Raw genomic sequence first — 21,192 nt, 5'->3', positions numbered from 1 at the left:
TTCTTGTCGCTGCTTCACATTAAAAGCTTTCCACCTTCAATACCAGCAGGAAGCTTTTATTGTGAAGCTGCTACAGCGAATGCAATCTCTTTAGAGCAGAGTTGGTAGCAACTCCTTCAATCAGAGTGGAACTATTTTTTTGTAAAAAAATTGGTCAATGCAAGAAGATATGGACAGTTGACAAAACAATCTCACCTCAATGTCCATAACGCAATTTGTTGCATAGAGTTTTTCTTAAATAATCCTATATATATATATATATTTATATATATATATGTCTGAAGAAAATATTGCGAACAGCCTCATCTTTCTCCTCTGTCATCAAGCCTTCAAATTTCCTGCATGACATTAGTTTAATTTGAAGGCAGTATTACTGTATTCATAGAAATAGAATAGGAGTAGAAAGGACAGTCCCATTGAAAATCAACGTAGCAGGATGGTCAGAACGGCGGCCATTTTTATGTGTACCGTTGCCATTTCGACCGTTGTAGCGGGCTAACTACCGTGTCAACTTACTGACTTACAGCAAGTGGTGGACTCACTGAGGTGAGGTTTTCCAGTAACGACTAAAACGAGCAGTAGAGTAGTAACGTTAGGAAGTGTAGAGAGCCAGAGCAAATAAGTAGAATGTAACAAGTTAACCCTTCATCAACACAGTCTTGTCACAGCGTAGGAAAACACAATGCTATCACCAGATGAGTGCCAACTTTGTTCGACTTATTTTCTGTAACCAGTGCAGCAGTTAAAGCATGGTGGAATTAGCAAGCTCGTTAGCTAACTAGCTGACAGCTGGCTAGTTAACTAGGTCGCTTATTCCCCAATGCTTTAATGCTACACTGGCTACAGAAAATGAGCGGTGGGTCTAGCGGTAGCGGTCCCTCTGGTCACTTCCTATCAAGAGGGACAAGCTAACTAGCCAGCCATCAGCCTCTCTTCCCGGCGAGCTACGACACTTTAGGGCCCCGCTGACGTGTGTCGTCAGCGTACCAACTAACAACAATTGCCATTTTCCTTTGTACTAGTCCAGGGGTCGGCAACCTTTACTATCCAAAGAGCCATTTTGCCGTATTTTCCACCAAATAAAATTTGTCTGGAGCCGCAAAAGCTATTTGATATCACAACTTATAAAATGTTATATATAGTTATATTATATATACAAAAACTATAGTTTGTTGTATATGAAATTATAGAACAAGAATAAAGACAATTCTTGAAATTGTATTGCTATTTTCAGTGACAGTATCACCTCAAACTCCAAGATAAGAGGTGTTCCCTTTGAAAGATTGTCCACTGTGCAAAAAATAAAATATAAATAACCGTTATTTATTTTTTTGGTATTTTTTGTCAAACGATCACGTGTTCGCTACTTGATTGGTTCTTAGCAGTCACGACGTGTCGTTCCCTGATTCGTCACACCCCTATCACGTGACCCTTACCCGGAAATTCACAAACAACAACAGCCTTGATTACCAATCGACTACCAGGTTAATTCAACATGGACAACTGATTACAGGTGTTGTTGACCTTGTTGTCTTTACTAGCAGCTGTTGTTCAGTTAAATTCTGCATTATTACGGAGGAAGCAGTTGTTATTGGAGCGATTAGTGAGTAGCGTGTCCAGCGGCGTTATCAGACCTACGGAGCCTGAAGTCACGGTTCGCGGCTTTGAGGACGATGGACACAAAACGGAGGACTTTCCTTTCCTTAATAATGCTTATTTTGTTCTGCACAACTATTATGAAGTCTGCACATAAACTATAAATAAACAAAACAGTAATTGCTCTCCAGTAGGACAGAGACTTCAGCCACCAGCAGAGCTACGAGTAAGAACAACGAAACCGAGAGGAAACGAGTGAGAGACGTGTGTTGACCACATTTATGGACCCATAATCGAGTAAACTTTTATGTGTAAGTGTTCATTTTAAAGTAAATTTGATATGTGAGAGAGATATAGAGCAAGACCCGCAGTGCTGTAATTAAGTCTGAAAAATAAAACTTTCCACGAAATGTGTCTGTTTGAGTTCATAGAGGAAGATTTTAGAGAAGATCTTAAGTGTCAAGCACGACCTTTCATTATAAAAGACTACTTTATTACTCTGTCGTATTTTTTTTAACTAAGCAACTAATCCATTTCCTGTTTACACCGTCACCCACCCGCATACCCAGTGTACGTGAATACTGACGTGATATTTGTTTTCAGACTTGTTTGTCTGGACGGAGATCATCTCAAAAACGATGCTGAAACGCTGTGTGGACGGAGATCGTTTATGTTTGTTAAAACTCTGTTTTAAAACGAAAACGTAGTAGTGTGGATGTAGCCTCAGGGAGCCGCAATAGAGGGGCTGAAGAGCCGCATGCAGCTCCGGAGCCGCGGGTTGCCGACCCCTGTAACTAGTCAAATGGAAAACAGTTCCAAAATCGTTTCGCTCCTATGCTACTTCTATAGCTGTGTCAGATGAGCTTCAGTCATTAGACTGAGTTTGCCCAGTTGCCATGGGAATATTGATGTTCAGATTTCCATTTTCACTGAGCACTTTTAGTCTGAGCATCTACATTTGCTTTTGCTGATGGAGCTCATGTGGTTTAAAAGGATCGTGAAGTGTGTACACAGTCCAGGGATGATCTGCATGAAATAAACTATATTTTCTTTGTTCACCAGATGGTGGTGTATCATTATAACATTGTTAAAACAAGTGCAATAACCACATTTGCACATCCTTTGTTTTACTATTCTAGGTGTGTATATGTGTGTGCGTGTGTGTGTGTTCCCAGAGCTTGGTGCCACTGAGGGTGCAGTGAAAGTGTCTCACTGGACCAGGCGGCACTGTGACTGTTGCATAAGCCAATCTGAGGCTCAGCAGCATTACATGAAACATCCATGACTTTCCACCAGGGTTGAGGGTTCAACACGGGACAATATCAGACCTGACTGGGAATGCACTGCTGGTATGTGTGTGTGTGTGTGTGTGTGTGTGTGTGTGTGTGTGTGTTTTTGGGTGTTTCAGTGACTGTAGTTCCAGGTAAGGCTTCAGCTCTGTGGCTATCTAGCTGATCATCTGCTCTCATTTATAATTCACATTGTTCTGTGACCACAACAGGTCTCCAGAAGAAAAATCGTCCAGAAACATCAGGGGACTTCCAACCTGGATCCATAGCCACATGTCGTCAAAAACAAATTTGAGGCAAGAAACACGACTAGAGAAAAGGAATAATGACCAAAATAAGACCCCAGTTGTTATTTTTCTATACTCCTTAATGTGGACACAGACTCCCAGCATGTAACAGTACCTGTGAGGGGTGGAGGAAAGGCTCGGGGGAGGCCAGGTTGGTCTGGACGGAGAGGCTTTTCTCTAGCAGGGCCTGGGGGAAGCCCAGCCGATCGAAGGTGCTGCGTTTCCAGTGGTGGCCATCGCTCTGCGCCAGCGCCACTTCCTCGCTGAATGCCCTCACCACCGGTCCCGGCAATGGCAGAGGCAGTGCCCCGTCACTCTCGTAGCCATCTTTGGAGCCGCCCTGGGCTGCCACCCCGCCGCCCTGCCCCGAGTCCCAACTGCTCCTCTGTTTCATCACCTGCTGGGCCTCCCACGCCAGCCTCGCCTGGGCCAGCATCGCCTCGGACGCCGTGCCCGCCAACTCCCCCTCCGGCCCCCCGCAGCGCGCCAGCTCCTGGGGGAGGGACGGTTTGCGGCTCTTGCGTTTGCGGTTACCCCCGGGGGAGAAAGCCCCAGGGCCTCCGGTAGAGGAAGAGGAGAGGGAGTGGGTCTGACTGGACGTCCAGGATATGGAGTCCTCGTAAAGCAACCTCTGGCCTCCCTCTCCACCCTCCCCACTGTAGTCCAGCAGTAGGCGGGGGTCCCTAATCAGAGACTGGCTGTGCTGCAGAGTATAGGACCCCCCATACGAGCCACCATAGCCCCCTGTAGTGCCGTAGCGCAGCAGGCGGTCGGCGGTCTTGAAGCGAGGGCTGGAAGACGATTGCTCCACGTACACCAGCTGCTTGACGTACTCCTTCCCCACAGGACTGTACTCCAGACTCTGGGTCTTTTCTGGACACTTCTGCCGGGTCAAAACCAGCTGGCCGTAGGGCGACTGGCTCTGCTTGGGGGAGTGATAGAGGGGGGCCGAAGACTTGCGTGCAGGTGACTTGCCGGTGCCGTAGAAGGAGTCGGAGAGGTGAATGTCGGTGGGGGGCTCCTCATAGATGGGAGGGGGTTGATACTCTGACGGCGGCTCTTCATACAGCGGGGGTTCATAGCCGTAGCGAGGCGAGGGAGGCTGGGAGTCGGCCGAGGAGCGGCGGTGGGTGCCCGTGCCGCCCAGCTCGGCCCGCTTCAGGAAGGGGGACTGACGGCGTTCGGCGTAGAGTACGGGTGAGCCGTCGGGTTCCGGGGGCGGGTTTCCTCCAGAGGAACGGCGGATTCGTGAGGTGGTGCCCCCTCCAGAGGGAGGACCGGGTGTTGGGGGGTCGCAGGGGGAATAACCATTTCCCTGGTGGGCCAAGAAGCTGGGCTCTCTGTCTGTCACCTTGATCAGCATTCGCTCCTTCGTACCCGTGTTCCACCTGAAAGGAGAAGTCCTGAGAGGAGAGGGCAGAAGATTAAGGTTCAGGGGGGGGCGCACAGATAAAGAGCACGACAGGACCTGGCAATAGTTTAAATAAGCTATTTTATTATCATATCCTTTGTGCCAACTGTAATAATCATCTACATGAGAATATCATGCTGTTCTAGTCAGGTTATGTGCAATTAATAGTAATCTGACATCTAGACTGCATTAAAACGTCTGCAAAGATATGGACTTGTGTCTACTGGTACCGGTCAGCCAGTGCCATTTGATCCAGGACGTCCAATATGGGTACTGGATCCAAGAGTTTAAAGGCTTATCAGATGCCACATGATTTAAAAACGGTTTTAAAAAAACATAATCCAACAATCAGGCACACTGTACACAGTGATTGGTGTGAAGGGTTTGAACTATTTTTTCCTTCTTAACACAAACACTTATGGCACTTGTCGTGTTTACAATTGAGTGCAACACTATGAATGTCTTTAAGGAGAGACTATTCAAAAGTGTGCTCCGTTATCCATATTTGTTCAACTGATTACATTGATGACAAAAACATTTTTGTAATGATATTTAACCAGTTGAAATCCATTGAGATAAAATCTCTTTTGCGATGGCGATCTGGCCGAGAGGGCAGCAAAGTTAAAAGTCGAGCGCACGTTGATTTTTAAACTACAAAAACTGAACTTACGTTTACGCATTAACAGAGGAGGTAAAATCGACGTGTACGATACATACCAGACAAATAGGAAATAAGACATGACAAAATGACGTTGAAAAACAGTTTGTGGTTAAAACTTCTCATTCCTTTTGTTTAGCTAGTGAGATGTGGGACTGATCTCAGATCATTCCAAAACCAAGGGCCATGATAAACAGACTCCTTTTTCCAGACTCACACGTGGCAACTTAAAGCCCAGACAAGCATTGGACCTAAGATTTGAAATAATCTGTTCAAATACAAACTTTGTGCCTATGTAGATGGGTAACCTGTGGAGGACAGCTTTGTACTTAGTCACATAAAAGACATTTTCCCTTTGACTGTAGTTAAACATATTAAAACATGAAAATGACAAATGTTAACTAAATTTAGTTTTTGTTTTCAATATTGGCAGTCATAGTTGAAGCTCAACTTGCTCTAAGGTTTTTCTTGTCTTTGTGTCAAAAAAAAGATCTTGGCAGTTTGAGCAGTTTGGGCAAAGTTTAAAAAGCATTTTTAATTTTGAAGTGAAAAGAAACATGCGTGAAAACAAAAGTTTTTTAATTCTAGATAAGTTTGTTTTCCCGAACATGAAATCAAGTTAATTAGTTCAGATTCACTCAGCTGCTCCTTTCACAGGCGGCTTGTTTGTCAGACAAACAGCTCGGAGGAGGGGGAGGACGAGGGAGAACGGTGTGGGACGCTGGAACAAGGAGAGAACTGGGCGCGAGGGACCCAAGTGTGACATCGATTGCAGCATTTGGCTGCCCCTCCGTTTCCAAATACTGATCCCCGGGGCCGGCGCTCAATCGGTGGCAGTGAGAGTGTTTGTGTGCTTGTGAGAGAGCGAGGGAAACAAAGGGGGCAGGATTAAGCGTTACAGGGCTGTGTTGGCATCCATCACAACCAGTCCAGACTCTAACCCACTTCCTCAGTCCATCATGTGTCCATCCATTCCTCTTTTCTTTCTATCCGCCAACCTTTTCTCTCTCTGTCTCCTACTCATTACTACACAGTGAATGTTGTTCTTTCTCTGCTTATCCTTAATTATTCACGATCGTTTGACCTTCACATCAATTCACTCATTCCAGGCCTTCTCCCAGACCATCTCAACCTACAGAGTCTTCCTCTTCATCTCACTTTTCTTCACCTAGAAACTCATTAGTATTGCTCAGTCAGTCGTCAGTGACATTTCACTAACGTACCATCAAATACAAAAAGTGGCCAGAAGTGTGTACACGTTGATTGTGCCAGTGATATAAATCAGCAAAAAGCACAACTCCAGTCACCTTTTTCAAGGACTGGCTTTACTTATCCACATACTATGGTTTCTATGATATCTTGCAAGGAGTTTTTCCTTTGAAAGTCCAGCAACACTTGCCAATTTTCCCTCGTCTTTTTCAAAATAAATTTCCATCTTCACAGGAAACAACTTGGTTAGGTTTCGGCAACAAAACTACTTGGTTAGGGTTAGGAAAAGATTGTCGTTTGGGTTCAAACAACTATGGAAGTTACGTTTCAAACACCCTGGACGTGAACAGCTGGTCTCCTAGACGAGCCACTTGTCCACCTCTTAACTACATGGTGTTTGACGCTCTTTATACTTCCTTGTTCTGGATTACGTTGAATAAATTGGATTTGATTTTGTGGGATACATACGAGTTATGCCGTGCTCAAACCAAACGCAAAGAAAGACAAAGTCTATGCACAGACGTGATGAGACTGGAGTGACGCAAATTCGCGATGACGCCGCGCGATTGACGCGAATGGCTTTGTAAAAGTTTGTAAAGGCTCCTTTACCTTCACCTTTACACTGCATCGCTTTTCGTAGGTATAGCTACGAACAGTGTATGAGAACAACCTGACTACATTCACTTTTCAATTCTATGTATTCTGTTTGAATTCTAAAGAGAAGCTGTATTCTATTCATTCAGCACAATGATTCTCAAAGGTTACCCTTTGGTCCGGAGCTCAGTTTATGTGAAAGATGGTGAGAATCTCAATGTTGGTAAAAACGCTTTAATTCCAATGAAAAACCAGTGTTCAATAATCTATTACAATCAATAATCGATTACAATCAAATTATACTATACTATACCCTACCAGGTAAAAATGAAATGTAGAGAAATTATTCCTTTAAAAATGTACAAATTCAAATAGATCATATGTCTGAATAATTTGTTTACATGGTTCAGGTTTTAATACATGCTACACAATACACTAGTATTGTAAAAGTATGTCTGTCTTTTCAATAAAAGGGAATCCAAATAAATCTGTCATTTGTTTTGTTCACAAATAATGACAGTATAAGAACAAGCATTCAAACAGTATTTACATTCCTCAGCATTCTGCGTGTTGTGCTTACTGAAAAAAGAAAACAAAGCCAAAGAATATCCCTTCCCCTGTGGTTATTTGTTATGACTTACATAACACATGAGCGCTCACTGCGGCCGCAATATTAGAAAAGACAAGATGATTCTCAATAAGTCACTAGTGCTTGTCCTGATGTGGTCGCTCTGAGCCCTCTTTGCCTCGTGGAATCACAGACGGTTACGTCAAAACCTTCCAGATTCTAAACACATGCAGAGAAGAGAAAAGATGCATATTGTCTTTTCTATGTGTGTTTTCTGTGTCCAGATTGTGCTCCAGCTGCCCTCTGGCTCTGTCACGGTTTCAATGCACACAGGAAATGTTTCAGAAGCACCGCATGTGGTGAAGTGATGAGATGAAAGAGTTTGTGACTGAAGGTAAGTATGTCGGAGAAGATTCTAAACCAAACCAGCTCGAAAATAATATAAAAACATTGAAAAACACTGAAATAAAAAACCTGTACTCTGAATAAAGAAAGTAATTTGCACTCGTTTCAACATGTTATAGACACAATATGAAAAGAGTTAATGTGTATCAGGTTTACATGCTATCTGTGACTCCACTGGCTAGTTGCCCACCGCTGCTCCTGTGTGCGAGTGCGAGTCTGTGTGTGAGGGAGACTGAAAGACTTGGTAGACACTTCACACACAACCAGATCCAATAAGGAATGCGTGAGAGCAGATCTCCAAAGCCATCTGGACTGACAGTCTGCAGCTGTGCCACCAGGCCTCTCAGCACACACACACACACACACACACACACACACACACACACACGTAGCATCAAAGAGTGTCTTGGACCCTCCATGAATAATTCCCTTTCACAATAAGAGACACAGAGCAGACAGGTAAAGACTGGCTGCAGGAAGGGGAGGTGACAGTGACAATTCACAATCTTTTGTGCATTTTGAGATTAAACTGAATGCACATTTTAGCCTCATTGATTGAAGATTGACTAATCAAGTCAATGGGGGAGTCACCCCACACACAGCACAATATTCCAGTGCTCTGTTTTTTTTCTTGTGAAGCTTGGAAAACAGTGCCCGCCATAAAAGGTCATAAGCTTCTCCTGTGACTCATCCACCAGAGGCACTGACAGGCCCGCTGATGTCAATCTCGACTTGTTTACTGCATTTAGTATTTACACCTGTTCTGTTTGCATGGCACCAAAAAATGACAGCTCCTTACAGCACCATGTTCCTGAAAATAAAAGGAGAAGTCTTCCGCCGCCAACACAAACATCCCACCCCATCATCCACTTCTTCTTCTGTTGAGTTTTATGGCGGTTGGCATCCATGAGTGCTGCATTACCTCTGCATTACCACGGCGTGTGTGAAAAGGCGCAAAGACGGAAATATTCCTGAATGTAGTGCATGTGTGAACGGTGAAAACCTCACTAGGGGTGAATTGCAGCTTTGTGCCATGGCCATGTGACAATGACTTTGTTTGATGGCTGTTGCCATTGGCTAGTGGCACAGAGACTCTTGAGAGATTTGAGGGAGAACAATTCCACTGGAAAATAACAGCATGGTCAACAGGTGTGCAAGATGTTTCATGTTCATCTGATAAACTTGTGCATCAATTAGTCAAACTGTACTTCCTACTTAATCTTGAATGAGCATGCTAATTGAGGAGTTTAATTGATCTATTTTCCTTTCATTCTTAATTGTAAAATATTTATTTTATAAATGAGTTTATCACACAGTCCACATTGCCGGCTCAAATTTTTAAAGGAACTTTCCCCATTAGTTTGCTTGCTAGTAGTGAGCTCACCACATGGCACATTTGTTTTTGACAAATAAATGGATCCATTTGGCAAATTAAAGAATTATGTGTGACAGGATGTTTCTATCTGCATATGACATTGTAAATACAGCCTGAGCAGATAACCCCTATATTTCCATTTTATTCCTGTTATTTCCCTGGAATTCATCGTACTGTACATCTGTGTGCTGACTGATTCAGACGCTGCATAAACATGCAGCGTAAGTGAATTAATCCTTCTCTCTCTCTCTTTCTTTCCGTGTCCGGTGAGTGTGGAGACGAGACGGTGGAAGAGCGAGTGGCGCTAGATTTGAATGGTTTCTGATCTTCGGATCTTTAACTGGTTTTAGTCTCTTGAACGTCTGTACTGCTTGGTGTGTTGAGTGATCGGGGCTCTGTCGAGGTGCGTTCGGGAGGAATGGCGTCCTCAGGGACGCCATCTCCGTCTCTCCGGCAGGGAGTGAGGATCGTCCCCCCGGATAACAGCGTGACGGTGGAGGAGGTGTTGCTGGCTGTCGGTGAGCAGGTGGGACACGATAAGCTCAGCTTTGCCTCCAGAATGAACAAAGCAGTGGTGGTGTTCCTGAAGCAAGAGCCTCTAGTCCACCAGCTGATCGAGAGCGGAGTGTTCATCAGGGACGTGTTCGTGCAGGTCTCCCCGCTGTCAGCTCTCTCCACGCGGATCACCGTGTCCGGTGTTCCGCCGTTTATCCAGAACGAACTGTTGGAGAAAGAGCTCCGGAAGTTCGGGAAGTTTGCTAGCGGACTAAAAACAGTGAGTCTGGGATGTAAATACCCTAAACTGAGGCACGTTCAGTCTCTGAAGCGGCAGCTGTTCATGTTTCTGGACTCACCGACTCAAACCCTGGAGGTGTCCTTCAGAGTGAAGCATGGTGACGGCTCCTACATAGTGTACGCCAGCTCCGGACAGCTCAAGTGTTTCGAGTGTGGAGGAGTGGGACACAAACGGGCTAACTGTCCGCACAGAAAGCAGGCCGGCTCTGCTGACACAGACACCGGAGCGGGAGCTATGTCCGCGGATGAAGAACCTGTGGCTGAACCGAAGGATGACGGACCGGTGGTCGAACCGACAGCGAATGGACCGGTGGTCGAACCGGTGGTCTAACCGATGGCAGATGGACCGGTGGTCGAACCGGCGGCGAGCAGATCTGGGGCCGGGCCCGCGGTGTCGGATTGCGGTACTGCAGGCGCGGCGGCTGGTGGTAGAGACAAAGATGAGAAGGAGCAGAGCCAAGCGGAGGAGCAACAGGCTGATGTTGCAGAGAACAGCAGCTCTCAGACTGGACAGCCCCAGCCAGCAGAAAGCATGGAGGAAGCAGCCTCCACCAGTGTAGAACCCAGTGTGTCTAACAGTCAGCTGTCAGCTGGAGAGGACATGGAGCATGACTATGAGTCAGGCATAGAGTCTGTGAGTGGAACCCCCGGATGTCACAGTTCAGCTCCACACCCTCCTCACTCTTATTGTCAGTCACTCCCTCCTCATTAGTCTAAACTCCCTTCACCTGTTCACTCACCTGCCTCTGATCAGTAATCAAGCTCCTATATAGACTCCTGCCTCCCAGACACATTTGCCAGATTGTTCTTCGGTTCTATGCCAGACTCTCCAGCACACTCTCACGGACTGATCTCCTGTTACCGATCCTGCCTGCCCCTGTTTTACCCGCCTTGCCTGACTCCCGGTAAATCCACCAGCCTTCTGATCCTGACCCTGTTTGAACTCTGCCTGCTATATTTGAAGTTAGTAATAAAAGCCAAAGATCTCTGGAATCCTGTGTGTTGCATTTGGGTCCATATACAACCCATTACACCGGACAAGATACAGATATGTACACATTGAAGGAAATAAACACTTTTCTAGATGAAACATATCAAAAGAAAGCTAGAATAAACGAACACTTCAGTGACACCCCGAAATTCATAAGATCAGCCATCTCTATTATGAAAGTGGTCAGTTTTGACGTTCTGGATGAGAAGAAGCGGTTTCGCCTTAAAAAACACATCACTGCTCTTAGAGTTGAATAAACAGTAATCATATGCAGAGACAGTTATTTAACAATATGTTAGGAGTAGTTACATTTACACAGTCTTACAGTTACAACCGGCCCTTTGAGGGAAACCATGATGCTGATGTGGCCCAGGGTGAAGATGAGTTTGAGACCCCTGGTATAGGGGGTTAGGGTAAAGGGTGTTAGGGTAAAGGGGTTAAGATAAAAGGGATTTGGGTAAAGAGGGTTAGCGTTTAGGGGGTTAGGGTAAAGCGTGTTAGGATAAAGGGGGTTAAGATAAAAGGGGTTAGAGTCAGGGTGAGGCATTCAGTTGTGATGATTAAGGAAATGCATGATGTCAATGAGTGTCCTCAATAAAACAGAAGTACAAGGTTGCATGTTAGCGTGTGTGTGTCCTCTCAATGGAGTAAAGAACTATTTTACAGGACACTGTGACCCCACCAGGCATATCCACCAATCACTGCAGACTGCAGCAGATTACAGCAAACCAGCAAACCAAGACTGGTAGGGGGGTGGGGTAAGGAGAGGTGAGAGGCTCTGAAGGTGAGAGGATAGAAATTAATGGACAGTGACAGAGACAGAAAGGAGGGGACGGGCTGATGGGACAGAAAGAGAAAGAGAGGAACAGGAATGGAGAGAAATACTTCTAATTCTGACCTTCATCAGAGTCACGTGACAGAATGTCTTTCCCTTCTGATTGTTTATTCACATTGTGAATTACGAAAAATAATGCGCCGTCATTCGTAGGTATCCGAGATTATTTAGTATGTTCTCAACGTTATCATGAACGAGGAAGTATAAAGACCGCAAAAGCGCACACGGGACGGGCGGGAGGGGAGGTCGATGGGTCCAACAAACAGAGATCCTTCAGCCAGGAGAACGCTGTTCCCCGTGAGAAACTACAAATCAACGCTGATGTTTTTGTCACAAAACTTGGGTACTAAAGTAACTTTTAAAGTACTTCTGTAGCTTTTTTTTTTTTTTAAACCAAACGACGATCTTTCCCTGAACGAAGTATTTCACCATCTTCTCTTCAACCTAACTAAGTATTTTTGTTGCCTAAAGCTTACTGAGTAGTTTCCTGTGACTTGATTTTGAAAAGACTGTCTGCATTTAACAAGCGTAAAGTTGCACGTGTTGCTGGTTTGAATAGGAAACAAACAGATATCAGAAGAAGCCTGAGGATACATTGCTCCAGAGGTTGTTTCTTTTAAGGAACCAGGAGAGATTTCGATTGGGATATTTTCAAACTGAAGACAAGGTTGCATAGATGGAATCAGTGTGGTGAAGGAACCAGACAATGCAATGATGTGAAGAGCACAAACACACATAACTCAAGATGGATGGTACAGAGCCAGAGATATAGAGATCACTTTATTCCATTGGTTCTTGTATCCCTACAGAAAATTGCCAGGAGGCACTTTTCATATGTACTCCAACACCTATAAACGCACCTCGCTGTGTAAAAAAAGCTCTCCTTTGCTGTTAAGACACGTGAGCTCCAAAATAACGACTTGCTTGGGTTTCTGTTTGCCGGCTGACTCGAGCGTCTCACCTGTCGGCATCGTCCCTGCCGCCCTGTTTCTCAGACAGCTCCTGGTCGAGGGAGGAGGAGGTGCTCCCCTCGCGGCTGACCCCGCTGTTGCGTCCCGGGCTGTTCTCCGCCGACGCCCTCCCCCCTCCGGCGGGACGGGGGATGCCGGCGTCAGTGTGCTGCTTCAGGGTCTGCAGCTTGGCCAGGGGGATGATGTCGCAGGCCTGGGGCCTGTGCCACACCGTGCGCTGGGTGGAGGCGTTGTAGTAGTAGAAGCGCGAGGTGTTGGGGTCGAACAGCTCCCACCACTGGTTGTCGCCAGTCCGCTTGATGCAGACGCCCTGCGGGGGGTCCCACACGCACTCGCCCGTCAGCAGGTTGGCGTACATGCGCTCCCGCGTGCGTGGCTCGATGATCTCCACCCACTCCAACCTGCAGGGGGACAGTTCACTGTTTTCAGTTTAAGAACAATCTGGAAGACATGCGTTGTATTTATTGTTATTCTCCACGAGTCAACAACACATATCGTCACGATCATTAATTATACGATGCGTTCTAAAACCATGGAGCCAAATTCACTCACATTCACATTATGAATTATATCTTCATGCATTACAGCATAAATGCATGTTAAGTGTTTTAGAGCCCAAACTGTGCAGTTAATATTAAGAAAATATCCATACACGATGTACTTGAGTGTCACAATATTTTGTTTGTGATTTGTAATCCTGCATCCATTCTCAAAAACAATGGATCGATTTTTAATCAATAGTTTGAAAATATTTATAGATAAAAATATATAATTTTTTTTAATGATATGGGCAATTTTTTTAAGTCGTAGAAAAGTAGAGCTATTATGTTGGATGTTACAGAAACATATGAGGGCGTGCTCTATATATTATATATAAACTATAACTGTTTTCCTAAAATTTGATTTAATAAATACAACTACCGCCTCATTGTATAACTACCCCAAACACTCAAGTTGCAGTTTACAACCATGTCTTTCCAAAGATGTCATCACGACATAATGTTATCCCGTTAGACATTTGTGTGAAATTGTCAGAATTAACACATGAATTCTTGAGTTACAGTGACCTTTGACCTCAAATTACAAATCAGTTCATCCTTGAGCCCAAGTGGCCGTTTGTGCCAGGATTTGAAGGAATTCCCACAAAGAGATACAGCGAGAATGGACCGGATGTTTGAGTTGTGCTGAAAGAGCTGAAGGCTGCAAAGGTAAACCACCAGGTCATGAAAATATCATCTCTGATGCCACAGTTCTCTCTGGACAGGTGCTGCTTTTCTTATGGTACGCAATTATCTCCCTGGAAGCTGTCAAACAATGGGATAAGTGGTAGAGCAGTCAGAGGATCAGAGGATCAGCGGTTCGATCCCCGGCTCCACTAGTCCATGTTGATGTGTCCTTGGGTAAGACACTTAACCCTAAGTTGCTCCGGCAGCCTGTTCCTGCGGTGTGTGAATGATTAGATAGTCCTGATGGGCAGGTGTTACCGTGGTGTGAATCGGTGTGAATGATGACATGTAGTGTTAAAGAGCTTTGAGTGGTCGGAAGACTAGAAAAGAACTATGCAAGTACAGTCCATTTACCATTCAATGCCTTCATCAGACCATTAGCTTACAGTGTGACGACCCTGTCTGCCTGTGTGGCTGCTTTCCTTGCAGGTGTGGCAGAGGATCGTCAGGCAGAGTGGGGACACCTGAGGCAATTAACAACACTGGCCCTGCGTGCCAGTGCACCCTTTATAAAGAACCCTCTGGATCCTCAGTTTGCCTGGCTCCCTCCTGAGACACCCATTTTGGTTTCGGTTATGGTTGGTTTCGACACTATACAACGCTGCATATACACTTTACACGCACCCACTCACTTACACTGCTGAAATGACTGACTTCACATGTCACTGTTAGTTTATGTTTGTCTTCTATATTTCTTTAAACATTAATAAATAATTGATTAACTGTTTCATTGAAATGCGTCTCCCTTTTTTGTCATGGCCGTTCGGCCCGGTTTGTGACAAGTGGGGGCTCGTCCGTCCAAATTGATTGGTTTGAGGCTGATATTTGGTTCTGTGTTTGGGAGATGCATTTTTTGGCAGCAGTGAGTACATGGTCCTCTAGTGTGTTCATTTTTTGACTTTTGTGGAGTGTCCCTGGATAGGTGAAGCAATGTGGTCCGTGTGGCTGCGTTGGTTTGTTTTTTTTGTTTGTTATTTTTGTGTGGTGTGCGGTCAGAGCAGTTGTCTCGGGGACACATCCATAGCTGTCAGGTGAGTAACCAGCTTGCTGGGGGCTTAACCGGGCTATTGGCGTTTAAAAAGCCTCCCGCTAATCTGCATGAAGACTAGGGTTCAGTGAGGTAGATTAGTTTGGTATAGGCAGTTTAGGTAGAGGGACTTCCACATCAGTTTGGGCGACATATCATTATCTCTTTTACGCCACTAGTTGACCTAGAAAACTGTCTGGTTTTGTGGTGGCCTTTGACCTGGTCTAGTATGGCAGGGGTACAGGACTTTGTTGATGCTCCAGGTGAGGAGTTTCTGGATCATTGCACTAGAGATCAGCTCTTCAAGATTGCAGAAGAGTATGATATTGATTTAAGTGGTGTTGGTGATAAACGACTTAAGGAAAATGTAAAGGCTATGGTTAAAAAGAAGTTGGTTGAAAGAGGGGTGCTGGTTGCTAAACAAGAGGGACTGGGTCAGTCAATAGCAGCACCGGCACTTTCAGTTCCATCGGGGAACCTTACCTTTGAGCAGCAAAAATAATTGCTTCTGTTACAGTTTTCTCATGAGAAGGAGAAACAAAGAGTGGAAGTGGATAAACAAATGGAAATTGAGCGGTTTCGGTACAAAATAGAACAGGAAAAGATGGCGTTAATCAGAGATGGTAAGCTTTCTGGAGATGTTTTGCACGCGGAAAATGGTTCATCTCGCGATATTGTGAGTAATTTGCATCTCTTGCCTAAGTTTAACGAGAAGGATCCGGATGTGTTTTTCTCACTGTTTGAGTGGATTGCACAAGCAAGAAATTGGTCAGACTCTGAGCAAACCTTGCTGTTGCAGTGTGTGTTGTCAGGAAAAGCCCAGGAGGCATATGCAGCTTTAGATAATGATCCAACTTATAAATCAGTCAAAGATGCTGTACTGAAGGCATACGAGTTGGTCCCTGAAGCATATCGCCAGCGTTTTAGGATGTTGGAAAAAAGGTTCAACCAGTCATGTGGAGTTTGCGAGGGAGCTGACAAATAATTTCAATCGTTGGTGTATGTCTTCTGATGCTAATGATTTTGAAAGTTTGTGTAATCTGGTCATCTTGGAACAGTTTAAGAACTCTCTGCCCAGTCGTGTTGCCACATATCTTACTGAGCGTAAGGTTACAACTGCCAACCAGGCTGCTGAGTTGGCTGAGTATGTGCTCATTCATAAAAGCCGGCTGGGTGAGCCTGTGTTGTAGAATGATGGAGGTGTTAAGTCATCTGTTCGCTTGGGGGGTTTTCCAGGTAGGGCGCCTCGAGGAGCGCCTGAAATGGGAGAAAGTACGTTAAATTACTGCCGTGAGGCAGGCCACTGGAAACAGGACTGCCCAATGATTAGGGATAGGAGGCAGCAGACTGGAGGTGGCCGGCTAAAACCCTCTGCGCTGGTGGTAAATGTTCCTGGTCCTGTGGGAGTGTGGCAAGGTGGGCAGGCAGAATGTGACGTGGTTGGTGACCCCGATGAGTGCTATCGGCCTTTTGTCTCCGAAGGGTTTGTAACACAGACTGGTAGTGACATTAAGGTGCCCGTTAAGATTTTGAGGGATACGGGTGCTGTTAACTCCTATGTTCGAGACTCCATTTTGTCATTTTCAAATGAGACTGATACAGGGGATAAAATCCTGATGCGAGGAATGGGGTTGAGGGTGTTGCTTGTTCTGGTGCATATGCTGAATCTAGACTGTGGCTTGGTGCAGGGCAGAGTTCCTATTGGGGTGAGACCAGCGTTACCAGTGGAAGGGATTGACATCATTTGGGCAACGACCTGATGAGAGTGCTGTAAACTTCCCCGACGTTTTTCCTGTATGTGCGGTTACTCGATCGATGAGTCGTGCCGAATCAAAGGAGGTAGATGGGGAGGTGGAGGAAAATTTGCCGTGTTTACCTGATTTTCCTTTGTCTCGGTCTCATAGTGATCTGCAGAATGAACAGAGAGCAGATCCAGCCTTGGAGGAGTTGTTTGGATCAGTGCTGTCAGTTGGTGAGGCGAAACATGTTTCCAGGGGCTACCTTCTTCAAGATGGTATTTTGGTGAGGAAGTGGGTGCCCCATGGTGAGGATTTTGTTGGGGATCCCATTTTTCAAGTTGTCATTCCAGCCAAGCTTCGTGGTCATGTGTTAAGACTTGCTCATGATGGGTCAGGGCATTTGGGTGTCCGGAAAACCTATGACCGGATATTACGCCATTTCTTCTGGCCACGAATGAAAAAGGATGTTTCTATGCATATTAAAACATGTAGTACGTGTCAGCTGACTGGTAAGCCAAATCAGGTCATTAAACCTGCTCCACTGGAGCCGATTCCAGCTATCAGTCAGCCGTTTGAGTACCTAATCATTGATTGTGTGGGGCCGCTGCCCCGTGCGAAGTCTGGCAGCCAGTATTTACTGACTGTTATGTGTCAAAGCACCAGGTACCCGGCAGCGTATCCTTTACGAACAATAACTGCAAAATCTGTGGTTAAGGCCTTGACTCAATTCATAACTGTGTTTGGCATCCCTGGAGTCATACAAAGTGACCAGGGATCAAATTTTTCTTCTCACCTGATGGCCCAAGTCTTGAAACTGCTAGGTATCAGACATAACCAGTCGTCTGCTTATCACGCACAGAGCCAAGGCGCTTTGGAGCATTTTCACCAAACACTCAAGTCTCTTTTGCGCTCATATTGCACTGAGCTAGATGGAGACTGGGAAGATGAGCTACCGTGGTTGCTGTTAGCTGCACGGGAGGTTGTACAGGAAAGTACAGGGTTTAGCCCAAATTATCTAGTGTTTGGCCACACTGTCCGGGGCCCATTGTCTGTGTTTAAGGATGGTTGGAAGGAGTCAGATCTGCCCACCAACCTTATTGATTATGTGAATGGGTTTAGACATCGGCTTTATTCTGCAGGGGAGTTGCCAAAGGAAATGTTGGCCGCATCACAAGCTAAAATGAAGAAGAGGTATGATCTCCAGGCTGAGATACGTGAGTTTAGTGCCGGTGATAGAGTTTTGGCCCTTTGTCCGGTGGTGACTTCACCCTTCCAGGCTAAGTTTTCTGGTCCGTTTACAGTGGTCAAACGCATCTCAGACAAGAATTATTTGGTTTCGACTCGTGGTCGCAGGAAACCTATTAAATTGTTCCATGTGAACTTGCTGAAACCCTATTATGCTCACTCTTCTAGTGCACCTGGTGATGTCCAGCAGGAACCAATGGCGGTGAGTCCTGTGTTGGGGGCTGATACAGTGGATGCAGAGTCAGTTGAGAATATGGACGATGCTATTCTGGAGCCTGATGAGGGGTTGTTGTCTGGTCGGCTGAAAAATTCAGGGACCCTCTTGAGGTTAAAAGGGTTGTTCAGCCATTTGCCAGAAGCACAGGCTGAGGAATTGGAAGAGCTGATTTTGAAGTATCCAGATTTGTTTGGTGACGTATCATCCCGTACTAACTGGGTTGAGCACGACATCGAGGTAGGGGATGCGCAGCCCATCCGTCAGCATTTTTATAGAGTTTCTCCTGAGAAGCGTAAATATTTGGATGGTGAGGTACAATATATGATTGACAATGACATTGCAGTGCCTTCATCATCAAGCTGGGCTTCTCCATGTTTGTTGGTGCCTAAAAGTGACAAGACACCCAGGTTCTGCTCAGATTTTCAAAAGGTCAACAGGGTGACAAAGCCAGATTCCTTTCCATTGCCTCGTATGGATGATTGCATAGACCAGGTGGGGGCAGCAAAGTATGTCAGCAAATTTGATCTGCTGAAGGGTTACTGGCAGGTGCCCTTGTCCAAAAGAGCACAGGAAGTGGCAGCTTTTATCACTCCATCTGGGCTGTATTCATATAAAGTGATGCCATTCGGGTTGAGAAATGCACCGGCCACGTTTCAACAGCTGATGAATCGTGTGGTGGCTGGCCTGGCCGGTTGTGCAGTTTACCTGGATGATTTGGTGATCTATAGTGATTCGTGGTATTCGCACATGCAGCGGATTAGAGCGCTGGTTTGACTGGTTGGCAGAGGCAAAGCTTACCGTAAATCTAGCAAAGTGTGAGTTTGTTTGTGCAACAGTGACTTACCTTGGTCGGGTGGTCAGACAGGGGCAGGTGGCTCCTGTGCATGCCAAAGTCTTGGCAGTTGAGCAGTTTCCACGGCCTGCCACTAAAAAAGAGCTCATGAGATTCCTTGGGATGGTAGGATATTACCGGTGTTTCTGTAAGAATTTTACTTCTGTTGTGGCACCGCTTACTGACTTGCTGAAGGCCAAGGTTCAATTTGTGTGGTCGACAGAGTGCCAGGAGGCTTTTAGCAATGTTAAATCTCTTTTGTGTACAGCACCAGTGCTGGCTGCTCCTCGCTTTGACCATCCTTTTGTGTTGCAGGTGGATGCTAGCCATGTAGGAGTGGGAGCCGTGTTAATGCGGAACGATGAGCAGGAAATTGACAGAGCAGTCAGTTTCTTTTCTAAGAAATTTAACCGGCATCAGTTAAATTATTCTGTTGTTGAGAAGGAGGCCCTTGCCTTGATCTGGGCCCTGCAGCATTTTGCAGTCTATGTGGGATCTGGGGTGACACCAGTGGTGGTCTACACAGACCACAACCCACTGACCTTTCTGCATACCCTGCGTTGCCCGAACCAGAGGTTGATTAGGTGGTCACTGTTCCTGCAATCCCACGATCTGGACATCCAACACATTAAAGGCCGGGATGATGTGGTTGCGGATGCACTGGCGCGAGCACCAGTTTGAGAAGTTTTGAACTTGACTGTTTATCTCCTGGGTTGTTTGTTGTTGTGGTGGTGGTGTGGAGACACCCATTTTGGTTTCGGTTATGGTTGGTTTCTACACTATACAACGCTGCATATACACTTTACACGCACCCACTCACTTACGCTGCTGAAATGACTGACTTCACATGTCACTGTTAGTTTATGTTTGTCTTCTATATTTCTTTAAACATTAATAAATAATTGATTAACTCATTGAAATGCGTCTCCCTTTTTTGTCATGGCCGTTCGGCCCGGTTTGTGACAACAGTAACAGCACTGTTGTGTGCATGCAAGCAGCTGTTCTTCTCAATGCTTCTTCTCTTGAAAATATAGAACGCATCACTTCCTGTGCTGCAGACTCTTTGGCCACGACTCTCTGCTGCACATTTTACCTTCACTTGTTTCAGCCGAGGAGCTGAATGTGACGTGTTCAGAACCAGCAGCAGCAGAAGATAACAGTGTGCAGCAGGTTGTAAATGAGCTGCATTACAGAACTGCAAAGGGATTACACACATACGGTATTATGAATAATAACAAAAACAGAAGCCCACTCACATAGATCTGCACACAGCAGTCTACTCTTACACATGCCCGCACACACACACACACACACACACACACACACGCACACTGGAAACACACATGCAGTTTATAAATATGCACTTGAATAGCATTTTTCCTGGCGGAGACGAGGTGGATCGATGAGTGCTGGCAGGCGGAGAGTAGGTGGACACCGCCGTGTCGGTCCAGCTGACTTTACATAACAGGAGGAGGATGAGGTGGACGGGAGTTTGGAGGAACGTCCAAGAAGCAGCACAAACTGTGGTTTTATTCTCACTAAAGTGCCAAACCTCCGATTTGTTGGATAATAATTAAAGAGACCAGCTGTTAAACTAAAAAACATTACTGGGCCCTTTGTTTTATTTTTATTATCAAAAGTCAGACATGTTGCTGATTTTGGTCTTTTCTGATCATTAAATTCATTATTAGTGTCAGTCGACAACACTAATAAACACAACATTTAAAAAAAATTAAATCGCGAGGAAGAGAATTGTGTTGTATTAATGAATAGAAGATATGAGTTTATTTTTTCCGACAGAACTTTGCGAATCAAATTGAATCCAATACATTTTCAGCTGTGTTAGACGGACTTGAAAAAGATCCAAATCTATTCTTTAAGATGATAACTAATGCTCAGAAATGCAGACGGTGAGTTCAGAG

The 21,192-nt window shown here is 45.4% G+C and overlaps 1 protein-coding gene across 1 annotated transcript in view; it reads right to left on the bottom strand.

Moving 5' to 3' along the window:
• Window positions 1-20,020, bottom strand: part of arhgap39 (Rho GTPase activating protein 39) — a 42,556-nt gene extending 22,536 nt beyond the window's left edge. The window contains exons 1-6 of the mRNA XM_076079149.1: window positions 19,863-20,020; window positions 19,283-19,364; window positions 18,382-18,653; window positions 15,485-15,511; window positions 12,975-13,385; window positions 3,288-4,575 (exon numbers count right to left, since the gene is read on the bottom strand). Of these exons, the coding sequence (XP_075935264.1) occupies window positions 3,288-4,575; window positions 12,975-13,385; window positions 15,485-15,511; window positions 18,382-18,653; window positions 19,283-19,364; window positions 19,863-20,020 (2,238 nt within the window). The remainder of the gene's footprint in view (window positions 1-3,287; window positions 4,576-12,974; window positions 13,386-15,484; window positions 15,512-18,381; window positions 18,654-19,282; window positions 19,365-19,862) is intronic.
• Between the last annotated feature and the right edge of the window lie 1,172 nt (window positions 20,021-21,192).

Source organism: Anarhichas minor, unplaced genomic scaffold (assembly GCF_050575085.1).
Source record: "Anarhichas minor isolate MPS153535 unplaced genomic scaffold, ASM5057508v1 ptg000071l, whole genome shotgun sequence".
In the NCBI taxonomy this organism is placed as follows: Eukaryota; Metazoa; Chordata; class Actinopteri; order Perciformes; family Anarhichadidae; genus Anarhichas; species Anarhichas minor.
The sequence above is the reverse complement of the archived record's forward strand: the minus strand, read 5'-3'. Positions and strand labels throughout refer to the sequence as shown.